The sequence below is a fragment of the Protobothrops mucrosquamatus genome, unplaced genomic scaffold, assembly GCF_001527695.2.
Source record: "Protobothrops mucrosquamatus isolate PMUCROS unplaced genomic scaffold, P.Mucros_1.0 scaffold8339, whole genome shotgun sequence".
NCBI classification, from domain to species: Eukaryota; Metazoa; Chordata; class Lepidosauria; order Squamata; family Viperidae; genus Protobothrops; species Protobothrops mucrosquamatus.
The window spans coordinates 1-12,615 of NW_015394135.1; the positions used below are offsets into that span (position 1 = coordinate 1).

Sequence of the window (12,615 nt, forward strand, 5' to 3'; positions counted from 1 at the left end):
CGGGGGAAAAATGTTTTATTTTCCCGTTTTCTCTTTTTTTTTTCCCCTAAGGAGGAAATAAAAATCAAGTCCACGATGGTTTTTGTCGATCCATACGAAGAGGCAGATGCCCAGGTGAGAGGGAGGGACTTCAAGTTACCTATCAAAAGAATTCGGGGAGAAAATTGACGTGCGGCCTTCACACACACACACACACACAAATTCTCTCATGTATTAGTTTTGTTGGGCTGGTGGGAAAGACAGAAATACTGGGATTTTTGTACAAGAGTCTCTCTTCCCTCCTTCCTTCCTCTCTTCTCCCCATTTTTCTTTCTCCTTTTTTGCCCTTTTTCCTTCCTTTTTTCTCTTTCTTTTTTCCCTCCCTCCCTTTCTTCCCCTCTCTTCTTCCTTCCTTCCTTCCTTCCTTCGCTCTGCTCATCCCCAAAATCAGAAGTTTCTACCTGTCATTCTCTCCAAAGCCATCAGCCAGAGTGGCCACCCAGAATACCGGTAAGTCCTCATCATAACGACCACAATAGCAACCTCATTTGCTAGGAGTTGTGTCTTTTTGTGGTTATTGCCACATCCTACCTCGGCTTTTTTTTCTCAAAAATGAGGAAGCAACAGAGGGGAAGAAAGATCCTTCTTTTCTCCTTCTTTCCTTCCTTTTGTTTTTCTTTCCTTCCTTCTTTCCCCCTTTCCTCCGTCTCCCTTCTCCCCATTTTTCTTTCTCCTTTCTTCTCCCTCTTTTTTCCTGCCTTTTTTCCCCTCTTCTTCCCTCTTTTCTTTTTCTTTCCTTCTTTCTTTCCTTCTTTCCCTCCCTTCCTCCTTCCTTTCTCTTCCTTTCTTCCTTCTTCTGCTCATCTCAGCCAGTGACTCTGGGCACCTGATAGTTCTAAAACTATAAATACTGTGTGCGGCTGTTGCCCATCTCAGGTTTTCAGCCCAGCAGTGCCCCGTGGCCTGTTTAAAGCCTCTTTTTCTGGGCTTTGGGGGAAGATTGACCTGGCTCCCTTCACTTTCTCCAAGGTGGCCAAAGAAAGGGAGAAGGCCCAGCAGGAAGAGGAGGCAATGAAGGCCAAAAGCAAAGACATCCCAAAGAAGGAGCCTCCCACACCAAAAACCTACCGCACAGGAGTTGGGAAATACATCAATATAGCAGCGGCGTAAGTTCCGGTTGTGTTTGACCTTTTGTTGAGTTTCTAGGTTCTATTCTATAGGGGGATAAAGCAGTACTACGTGTGTAAGGGACTAGGGAAAAAAAACCCTCTGCCAGTTGATCCTATTGAAGCTGTGCACAGACTTATTTTTGTCTTCAATTGTCTTTTGTCTTCAGGAAAATACCTTAGAGCCAGTTAGATGAGTGGATGACCAGATAGCTTAAGGGGACTGGTTCCTGCTTCTCTTGACCTCCCATTTAAAACGACGATAGAGCTTTTCATCCTTCACTTTTTTTAATTTTCCCCAATTGGTTCCTCTGAAAGACGAGGTGGAAAGACTTTTTAATGACTAAAGTTAGGGGGAAATTCAGTTGATTTGTGCCACTTAGCGTCATCCTTTTCTCCCCCTTGTAAATTTCTACTCCTATCTTCCATTCTTTTTGGAAAAAATTAAGCCAGGGTCTGCTTGTAGCATGACCTTAAACCAGGGGTTGTAGCGTGACTTTAAGCCACGGTCTGTTTGTAGCATGATCTTAAGCCAGGGTCTGTTTGTAGCATGATCTTAAGCCAGGGTCTGTTTGTAGCATGATCTTAAGCCAGAGTCTGTTTGTAGCATGATCTTAAGCCAGTATCTGTTTGTAGCATGACCTTAAGCCAGGGTCTGCTTGTAGTGTGACTTTAAGCCAGGGTTTGTTTGTAGCATGACCTTAAGCCAGGGTCTGCTTGTAGTGTGACCTTAAGCCAGGGTCTGCTTGCAGTGACCTTAAGCCAGGGTCTGTTTGTAGCATGACCGTAAGCCAGGGTCTGCTTGTAGCGTGACCTTAAGCCAGGATCTGCTTGTAATGTGACCTTAAGCCAGGGCCTGTTTGTAGGAGAGGTGTGTGTGTGACTTGTGCATTTTGTCACGCAGGAAGCGAGCCGCAGAAGACGGGCCGTCCACCAGCATGGTCAGCAAGAAGGAGAAGAAAACTGCCGGCTTTGGAGATTTCAGCTCCTGGTAGCCCACGGCGGGGGGGGACCAGCTTTGTGCCTCTACTGCCGTCACACCCACAACCAATGACTCTTTACCCTAATCTTTCCCTTAATAAAGTTCCCCTGGCAGACCTTTGTCGGTCGTCCAGGGCTTTGGCCAAAGACAAGTCTTCTCCCTGCGGGCCTGTAAGTCAACGGCAACACACAAAGATCTAGAGATTTTAACGGCGGGCGACCCGAGCAGAAGAAAGGAGAGAACTTGGTGTGGCTGATGGACGAATTTGGAAGGAGGAGGCCGTGTGGACGGTGGGCCACGCTCCTTGCCAAGGTGGGTCTCCTGGGCCACCGTTTTGAACAGCTGCCCAGACACTCTTGAAAGACACACAATCTCGGTGACGTCCCGCCTAGAAATTCCAAGCCAACATCTTTGTATAGAGGAGGTGATGGATAGAGATCCTCAACCGTGGTTTAGTCAGAATTCGGCTTCCGTATCTACTTAATGCCGCAGCTCTGCTCCAGGGTCCCTTAGCTGCTGAAGGGCTGCTGGTCCATCTTCTCTTGGAGGGGTAGCCCTAAAACAGGACCTGCCAACCTTTTCACCCATGGTACCACTTTGAGGGCGAAGCAATATCCGAGTCCCACCAGTCGCCTTAGCAAGGTGTCAAAAACTTGATGGCCAAAAACAAAACAAAAAAGGGAAAAAAATGACAAAGTACAGGTGGTCCTCGACTTACAACGATTTGCTTAGGGACTGTTCAAAATTACAACGGCACTGGAAAAAGGGACTTACGACCAGGTTTCACACTTATGGCCGTTGCAGCATCCCCAAGGTCCTGTGATCGACATTCGGATGCTTGGCCACTGATTCATACTTACGACGGTCAGTGTCCCAGGGTCGCGTGATCACCTTTTGCAACTTTTTGACAAGTGAAGTCAGTGGCAGGGGTGTGGCCAGCTCGTCACTCAGGTTGTGGGGTGCCTGTGGGGGGTGTGGGGGATATCTGTGGGTCTCTGGTGGAGGGGGGTGGGACTGGGGTGGGCGCCTTCTCTCCCTCCCATTGTCCCTTCCTTCCTTTTTTTCTTCCTTCCATCCATCCTTTGATATTTCCTCCCACCTTCCCTCTGTTCTTTTTCTTGATCCTTCCTTCCTTCTTTCCTTTCCTCTCATTGGCCCTCTCAACACCCACAACTTCTGGAGGCAATTTAAATTAAAAACCTTTAAAAACACACATACACACACTTGCTGGCCACTAGCTTTAGCGTCAGCCAGGCATGCAGAGGGAGATGGGGGTAGAGTTTACAGAACTGTCAGCTTGCAACAGCAACTGAAATGAAATGCACCTTGAGGTCATCCAGTCCAACCCACTGCTCTCACAAAGAGAGTACAGTACTGTGTACTGTATTTCTGATAAATGCCTATTCAGTTTCTTCTTAAAAGCCTCCAGGAAGGGAACACCCACAACTTCTGGAGGCAATTTAAATTTAAAACCTTTAAAAAAAAGTCCCCCGATCAGCACAAGCCTCTCCAGGCAATATCCAAACTGGGGTGGAGGGTGGGGGATTTCCTTCCAGTAAGGCAGGGGTCTTCCATCTTGGCCCTTTTATGACTTGTGGACTTCAACTCCCAGAATTCCTCAGCCAGGCACGCTGGCTGAGGAATTCTGGGAGTTGAACTCCACAAGTCATCCAAGGGCCAGATTGGAAGACCCCTGCAGTTAAGGGGTCAGCAGAATCTCTGCTGGGTCTGTGCCAGGGACAGGAGGAGGCAGCAGCAGCCACAGGCTACCAATGTCAGGCAGATGCAAACAAACCATCTTGCAAAGCGCTGCACTTACCAACACAATAAGAAGCAGAGCAGTTCCCAAAGGGATTGCAAACGACAGAAGTGCAGTTCCACAGAGTAAAAAAAAAAAGAATATTTTAAAATACTTACAGAAGTAATTCTAGCTCTCTAGTCCTCAAGCCCAGCAAGCAGCAGGTCTTCCCGGCAGCTCCAGGAAAGCAAAAGCAAAAGAGATCTTGCAAAAATCAGCCAATCTGCTTCGGCCATGTGACCAGCACCAAACAAAAAACCCCACAACCCACTTCCGGTTTCTCCTCTCCGAGCCACGTGGCTGCAGAGGCCTGTTTGTTGGTCGCCGTTTTGCATGACGAAGGTAAGCACCCTTTCTGAATTAATTCGTTTTTGTGAACACTCACTAAATAAACGTTCATACCTGGGGGGGATTAAGTGTATATAGCCATTTGTGTTAAAATTAAGAATAAGTCCCACTTGAATAACTGCACTCTGCTTTTAATTAAACAGTCAGTTGCCTGTCCGCTACATTTAAACATGGAGACCTTGTTGAAGAGCCACTGATAGACTCTGGGGCTCCCTTTTTCTTCCAGGCACCCAGTGGAAAAGGTTTTTTTAAAATAAAATAAAATAAACTAGGGTTTTACTTTGCATTTGTTCCAATGTACTGTGCACTTGAATAACTGCACCTGCTTTTAATTAAACAGCCAGTTGCATTTAAACATGGCGACCATCTTGAAGAGCCACTGATGGACTCTGTGGCTCCCTTTTTTTCCAGGCACCCAGTGGAAAGGGTTTTTTAAAAATAAAATAAAATAAACTCCTAGGGTTTTACTTTGCATTTGTTCCAATTTACTGTGTATTTGAATATCTGCCCCCTGCTTTTAATTAAACAACCAGTTGCATGTCCCTGCATTTAAACATGGAGACCTTGTTGAAGAGCCACTGAAGGACTCATGGCTCCCTTTTTTTCCAGGCACCCAGTGGAAAGGTTTTTAAAAAATAAAATAAAATAAACTCCTAGGGTTTTCTTTGCATTTGTTCCAATTTACTGTGTACTTGAATACAGGAGAGCACACTGAGACCAGCTCTTACAGCATCTTGAAAGCCTGGTGTTTTCTCTCCCTTCCTTTCATGCCAAGGGTAGTCTAGTTAAATTTCATTCTGACGTGGTCTTGTTTCTTGAGCTGACCTCCCATTTTGCTAACAATCTCTATCTTCCCCAAGGTCAACCTTATGTTGGTCTATTGCCATTTCTCTTTCAAATGGCTGGGATTTTATACTTGATTGGGTTGTCCTCCATGGGGGATGTAAGTGTTCTAAGATATCACACCTTCACACAACTGGCTTGCACAGCTACACAAAGGATGTTCCTTGGAAGCAACATGAATTCCTTGCTCGTAGGACTCGGGTCCTTGGGTTGGCTCTGAGGATGCACTGAGGACTTTCTCAGATGTGTGTCTTTCCACTCTGGCTTTCAGGGCCACAATCAGAAGGGTTGGGTAGCTGTGCCCAGGTCTGACACAACACAGGTCAACTTTAAAAGCAACTACATGGAGCATTTCAGAAGATGGAGATCCCCCAAGTAATATTGGAAAACCTGAGGAGGAGAAACGATGAAGAGCTTGGCTAAGGTCTTTGGTGCCTTCAAGGGGGATTCATCTTGATCCTCATGTCAACTTCTTTTATTCACTAATCTTTATCAAGAGCATGATAGAAGAAAATTAGAGATGGTGCCAAACATAGATTTCCAGATGCTGTTGGACTACAGTCCCTAGCGTCCCTTACTCTGGCCTGAGGCTGCTGGGAGTTGTAGTTTAGCAACATCCGGACAGGTTTTCTGCCTCTGCTACTCTTTTGTTCTTTGTATTCATTATCTGTCTATCTATCATCTATCTATCTATCTATCTATTTATCTATCTATCTATCTATCTATCTATCCATCCATCTCTATTTCATCTCTATCTTTATCCACCTTTTCTCTCTTTCATCTCTGTTGTATCTCTCTTTTGTCTATATCTTCACATTTTATATCTCTTTATCTCATTTATATTTCACCTGCTTATCCATTTTTCTATCCATCTCTCTATATCTCTTCTCTGTTTCATATCTCTCTCCCTCCCTCTTTCCCTCCCTGCAATATCTTTTTTTGCTTATAATACATGGAGAAGGCTGGGGGTATTACACATATCGTAAATAGAAAAAATGCTTTTTGTAACGTAACTGCTGCTAAAAGTGAAATGAATGCAGTAGAGCCATCATATACCCACTCGAGTAAAAATACTCGTTGTGTGATATCTCACTGGTTGAATAATTTAAGAGACGTAGTAGTTATCCAGTGTGTTAAGTTTCCCTTCTCCCTCCTTGCCTCTTTTTCCTTATGTTGTGTCATCCTGTACAGGCCAAATGATATAAAAAAAGACTTTTGCAGAAATATTAGCAATTTTATTAATAAAAGTTAACACAATCCTTCATGCAACCAATGTAAAAAACAGGCAGGCTTTGATAGGATGATCGCAACTGCCCTTGTGTGACTCTCCCCCCCCCCCCCTTCCAAGGCTGGAGGCTTGTGTAAAGAAAAAAAATACAGCCTCTTTTATCTCTTTTTCTAATTAATAAATACAAAAAAGAAAGCACCAAATTCTAAGGGGACAAGCTAAAAAAAGAAATGAAAACATGCAGGATATATATTTACAGAACGTCTATATCCATAAATGGAAGTGAAGTGATGATTCATTACAGACATTCAGATGGGAATCCCAACTATCTTCAGCTCTGTAGGGGTAGACAATCCTGGTGCCTGTTTGCTTAGTGGGCTATTTCAACTCAACCTGAAATTGGAGAAAGGTGTTATGAACTTTACAAGGGTGGTAGGGTTAGGTTAACTGGCCCAAGGAAAGCAGAAAAGAGTCCTCCTTAAGGGAGGTGGGCAAAAGGTTCACAAGAGGAAGCCACCTCACGCAGGACCAAGCAAAGGTAGGGGAGTCCATGCATCCCCTTTGGAGGGAATCTCTCTCCCACCAGCTATTTTTTGGGAAAAATCTAAGGCCAATCAACTGTGAGTCATTCTGGAATGTAACATTTGCTCCTTTCTGAAGTACGACTGAAGATTTGCAAGATCAGAAATTGTCTTCTCTAACTCTGTTTTTTCTTTCCTTCCACGCCAGATATGGGAAGGAATCGACATAGACCATCCGCTTCCTGATGCTGGAACCCATGGCGCTCTGCTACTGACAGCGGCGGAGTAGCTGCAACCGGGTGGTGGGAGGCTTTGGAAATGGCTGAGCTTGTTTGGGTGGGTGGGAGGGCCACATGTCTCTTGGAGCAACTGCCACAGATCCACAAAGTTCAGAGTCATCTGGACCAGCCACATGGATTCCCGTCTAGAGTTGAAGACCAACCTTCCAGTGTCCAGTAAAAGGACCTCTGCGTTGATACAATGTTGTAGTGTTTGATATATTTGTGCGGTTGTTATGTGTTTTACTTCTAGCTTCCTGGGCTGTTATAACACCAAACGGACCCCCTGCTCCACGTTATGAGAGGGGGTGCCCATGGTAAGCTAGCTTTCGGGGTGAATGGCTATATATATTACAGGTAGTCCTTGACTTAATGCTCATATTTGAGTCCAGAGCTTCTGTTGCTAAGCGAGGCATTTTGTTAAGTGAGTTTTGCTCAATTTAATGACTTCTTGCTACATTTGTTAACTGCAAATGTTGAGTTAGTTACATAGTACTTAAGCAAATTTCGCTTCCCCATTGACTTCGCTTGTCAGGTCACAAAATGCAATCACCTGACCCCAGGACACTGCAGCCGTCATAGGTATGAGTCAGTTGTCAAGCTTCTGAACTTTAATCACATGCCACGAGGATATTGCAGTTGTAAGCTACTCCAGTGCTGTTACACCTTCAAATAGTCACTAAACGAAGTGTTTTAACTCAAGGACTACCTATACCAGCTTTTATGTAGTAATATATATAGGCATTCTTCTATGTACATATTAGCATTTTGTAAAGATAGTTTTATTTACTAAAATATGCTAATATGCACATATATGTGTATGTATATATATCCACACAGAGAGACATAATTGGTCTATTCCTGGAATAAACTAATTATGCCAACAAGTCTCTGCATGTGCATATATGTATATATACATGCCCCAAGAAGCTTCATCCAAGAAGCTTCTTCAGTTCTGACTGAATGGTGGGGGATGGAAGGATTTATATTCTTTGCAGTCATCTGGTCCTTGGTACCCCAAAGGTAAGTCGTTAGCTCTCTGAGGGCCGTTGAGGCCACTTGGGGGTTTATCTGTATCCTCGGGGTCACCAGGACCAGTGTGGAGATGGGCCTGGGACCTTCTTGGGACGGCTGCAAGGACCGTGTTGGAGACAGGAGGTAAGTGGTGTCGTATCCCTCCCCCTCTGTTGAGAGAGGCCTGTTCGGTTGTAACCCAGATGGCCTCTTTGACCCCTCTTTCAAACCAGCGGTCCTCTCCATCCAGAACGTGGACTTTGCTGTCTTTGAAAGAGTGGCCTTCGTCTCTCAAATGCAGATGGACCTCTAAACCTTGTCCTGGTGGGCTTGTTCTCTTAGGTTGTGCCATGCATTTGTGGTTTGTTTTGTTTCTCCAATGTGCAGATATGTACATGTCTCACTACATTCTACTGCATTGCTCAGTTTGTGTGTGAGCATTTTATCCTTGGGGTGCAGTTTCTCAATCTTGGCAACTTTTTAAGATGTGTGAACTTCAGCTCCCAGAATTCCTGAGTGAGCATGCTGGCTAAGGAATTCTAGGAGCCAAAGTCCACACATCTTAAAAGTTGTCAAGGTTTTGAGGAACACTGCCTTAGTGTATTTTGGGGTTGAAAGTGTGCACGTACGTTGAGTTAGTTGAAAATCCTTCTGAGCTTTTCAGATATTCCTGCACTTTATGGATGTTACTTTGTTGTTTTTTTGTCCTTATTGGGGGCAGGGGGGACAAAGGATCCTACTGGATCTTTGGATTTGATGAAGGCCCAATTGGGATAGCCACAGGTTCTGAGGGCTTCTTCGATGTGTTTTAGTCCGTTTCCCTCTTTGCGGGTAGGTAAACCTTCAGCCCAGTAGTGTAGGAGTCTGATGACTTCCGTGTTTTTGCTCCAATGAAGGTAAGCATTGTGTGGGTTTTCTGTATACTTCAGTGTTGAAGTATGAATCTTGTCCTAGTGGGCTTGTTCTCCTATGTTGTGGCATGCGCTTGTGGTTGTTTTGTTCATGAACGCATGGCACAACATAGAACAAACCCATCAGGACAAGATTCAGCAGTTCATCTGTCTATGGCAGGGGTAGGCAACCTCCGTTCTTTTATAACTCATGGACTTCAACTCCCGGAATTCTGGGAGTTGAAGGCCATGAGTCAAAAGAGCCGAGATTGCCTATCCCTGGTCTATGGAGATTCTTAGCCAGCCAGGTCAAGGTTTGCTCCAAAGGTCCTTTTCCAAGAGGCAAGTAGACTTCCTTTGTTTTTTCTTGAAGACTTTCACTTCTCATCCAAGAAGCTTGATGGATGAGAAGTGAAACATCTTCAAGGAAAATCAAAGGAAGTCCAGTTGCCTCTTGGAAAAGCACACTTGGAACAGCGGTCCATCTGCATTTGAGAGACGAAGGCCACTCTTGAAGACAGCAAAGTCCACGCTCTGGATGGAGAAGACCCTGGCTTGAAAGAGGGGTCAAAGAGGCCATTTGTGTTAAAACCCAACAGCCCTTTGTGGACAGAGGGGGAAGGAATACAACACCACCTCTCTCCTGTCTCCAACACGGTCCTTGCAGCAGTCCCAAGAAGGTCCCAGGCCCATCTCCACACTGGTCCAGGTGACTCCGAGGACACAGATAAACCCCCAGGTGGCTTCAATGGTGGAGAGCTAATGACCGACCTTTGGAGTACTAATGACCAGATGATTGCAAAGAATATAAATCCTTCCATCTCCCACCATTCAGCCAGAACTGAAGAAGCTTCTTGGATGAGAATAGGGGAGGGTGTACTTCCCCAAAACCCAAAACATAAGCACCTCCCCACACACTGATTCATGTATAAAGTCAAGTCACAGAGTGTCCGGTTCATTCCACTATATTGGGACACCCCCCACCCCCCTATTACTGCATGTCTGTGTACATTAACACAGTTGCATACAGTCATCTAGGCTAAGATCTATTGGGACCTTTTTTTCCTAATAGATCTTAGCCTATATTGCTCTATGTGTCTGTGTTAAGATACAGACACATAGAGCAATATAGGCTAAGATCTATTAGGAAAAAAGATCCCAATAGATCTTAGCCTAGATGACTGTATGCAACTGTGTTAATGTACACAGGCACATACAGTAATAGGCATATTCCTTAATACATGGTATATGTTTATATAGCTACATATTACCATATATTAAGGTGTATACCATACTAAGGTTACCAGCTCTGGGCTGCAAAAGAAAAAAAAGCCACTAGAGGGCAGCAAATTACATTTGGCACCATCTAGTGGCCTAGCATATTTTTGCAGCCCAGATCTGGTAACCTTAGAGCAGTCTTTTTCAAACTTGGCCACCTTAAGATGGATGGCTTTCAATTCCCAGAATTACTTGGGAGTTGAAGTCCCCCACATATGACAAGTTTGCAAAACACTGCCCTGGCTTATACACAATATACATCCAGCTGCATGTGTGCATCTTTCTTCTGCAGCTCCACTGAGATATATATGGGCAATCCAGGGACCTTCCATCATGTCACAATTTGCCTCTTCGGCAACAGTTTCCGAGAAGGAGGTTCCTAGAAAAGGAAGTGTCTTGATGGGGGCATCAGGATACCTCCAGAATACCAAAACCATCTTCCTGTTCCAGAAAGATTCCTTTGGGGAAACTGCTGGATTAGCCCAATCGGCGTGAGGAAAACATTTAAAGTTGCCCAGAAAAGACCCTTTTGCCCATATATACCAGTCACTTTTCTCCTGATTGCACAAGGACTGCAAACTCTCAGGTGCTGAGGCCTTGCCCATCTGACTTCTCCCTGGCCACCAAGTCCCATCATCCTCAGCCCATGTTGCAACAGCCGAGAGGAATACCTATGGTGCTGTCCCTGCTGGTTTGGCAGCTGCCCTAGCCCACCCAGCAGGGAGGCCCCACAAGATGACTTGTGACCAGGCCAGCAAAAACTGGCATGGAGAACAGATCCGGTAAAGATCCCCATGGTGCACCAAGTTAGAGATGTACTACAACTCCCAGCAGCCCCAGGCAGCACAGTTAAGGAGGAGGGGTGCTGCTTTGGCAGTCCTGGTGCAATCAGGCAAAGCGCCAATGGAGCTGGAGAAGAAAGGATACTTACACACACATGCTTGACTTACCTGTGGAAGGATTTTCTCCAACTGGGATGGCCTCTGGATCCTCTCCTAATGTGGGATTTTGAAAACCAGCACCCGACAATAAAACAGCCATTTTCAAGCACACCAACCCCTCATCCCGAGACCAACACTTAATAAAGATATTTTATTTACAAGAAAAACGCTCCCAAAGTCTCTTCTTCTTCTTAAGATCTCCAGATGTTGCAGGTAGCGTCAGCGTGTTTCAGAAAGGCAGCACCGAACTATTCTAGCTAGGTGCAAGGAATGGAAGCCCTCCCTTCCCCCAGAATGGTGTCTGCATATGTGGGCTACAATCTGTCTTACTACCTCCTGATTCTTGGGCTAAAGCCTTTATTATCTTTTCCTGATTCTTGCCTATCTATCATGGTTCCTGTTAGCCACCATCTCTTCTACGTTCCCACAGCACTGTTATTAAAGCTGTGGGACCCCCATGTGCCCCCCTTCTTTTGCTGCCTACTTGGCCAACCCGTGGCTTCCGAGCCCTCCAAAGAGGTCTGCAGGAACGCCATCCTTGGGCTTCTCCTTCTCCAGGGTCCAGCTCAGCTGGACTTCCCTTCTTCCCACCCTGCCTAGATGTTGTCATGGGGGACCACAAGGCCAATGTTGTAGCTGTAGCCGGCCACTTCGTTGTAAGAGGAGCGGAGATAGGAAGGACGCTCTCTGCCACCAGCTTGTCTGTGGAGACTTCGTAGGCGTAGATTATGCCTCTGTGCCTGTTCAGAGAGAAGCAAGGGGAGAAAAGGGAAAAGAAAATAAACAGAGTGCTTTTCAACCAGTCTGGTTCCCAGCAGTTCAAAACTCTCTGGAGCAACTTTCCAACCTTGGCAACATTAAGATATCTGCACTTCAAATTCAAGCTGGCTGGGGAATTCTGGGAATTGGCCCTCACGTCTTAAAGTTGCCCAGATTGAAGAACGTTGCTCCAGACCAGGGGTCTTCAAACTTGGCCCTTTTATGACTGGTGGACTTCAATTCCCAGAATTCCTCAGCATATTCTGGGAGTTGAAGTCCACAAGTCATAAAAGGGCCAAGTTTGAAGACCCCTGATTCAGACTCTGGTTCCTCTCTAGGGCCAAGGAGATGTTAAAATGCAAGCACATCAATTCAGAGTAGGACCATGTGCTTGAAGGAGCACCTTTAATGGTTCCGGGATGTTCTACTTTTAGAGTACTGCTTCTCAACCTTGGCCACATTAAGACATGTGGACTTCAATCCCCAGAATTCCCTGGCTAGATATGTCAACTGTCTTGTATTCACCTTCTTGGAAGTCAGCTCAGAGTATGAGGAAACAGATGGGAAAGGAAAGGAGAAGGGGAGGAGAG

At 45.4% G+C, this 12,615-nt stretch overlaps 1 protein-coding gene across 1 annotated transcript; it reads left to right on the top strand.

Moving 5' to 3' along the window:
* Positions 1–50: 50 nt before the first annotated feature.
* Positions 51–2,286, top strand: LOC107300757 (RING-type E3 ubiquitin-protein ligase PPIL2-like). Its single transcript, XM_015830053.1, has 3 exons — positions 51–114; positions 1,009–1,145; positions 2,050–2,286. Exons 1-3 carry the CDS (start codon positions 76–78, stop codon positions 2,138–2,140), a joined length of 267 nt encoding a protein of 88 aa, XP_015685539.1. The 5' UTR covers positions 51–75; the 3' UTR covers positions 2,141–2,286.
* The last annotated feature ends 10,329 nt before the right edge of the window (positions 2,287–12,615 follow it).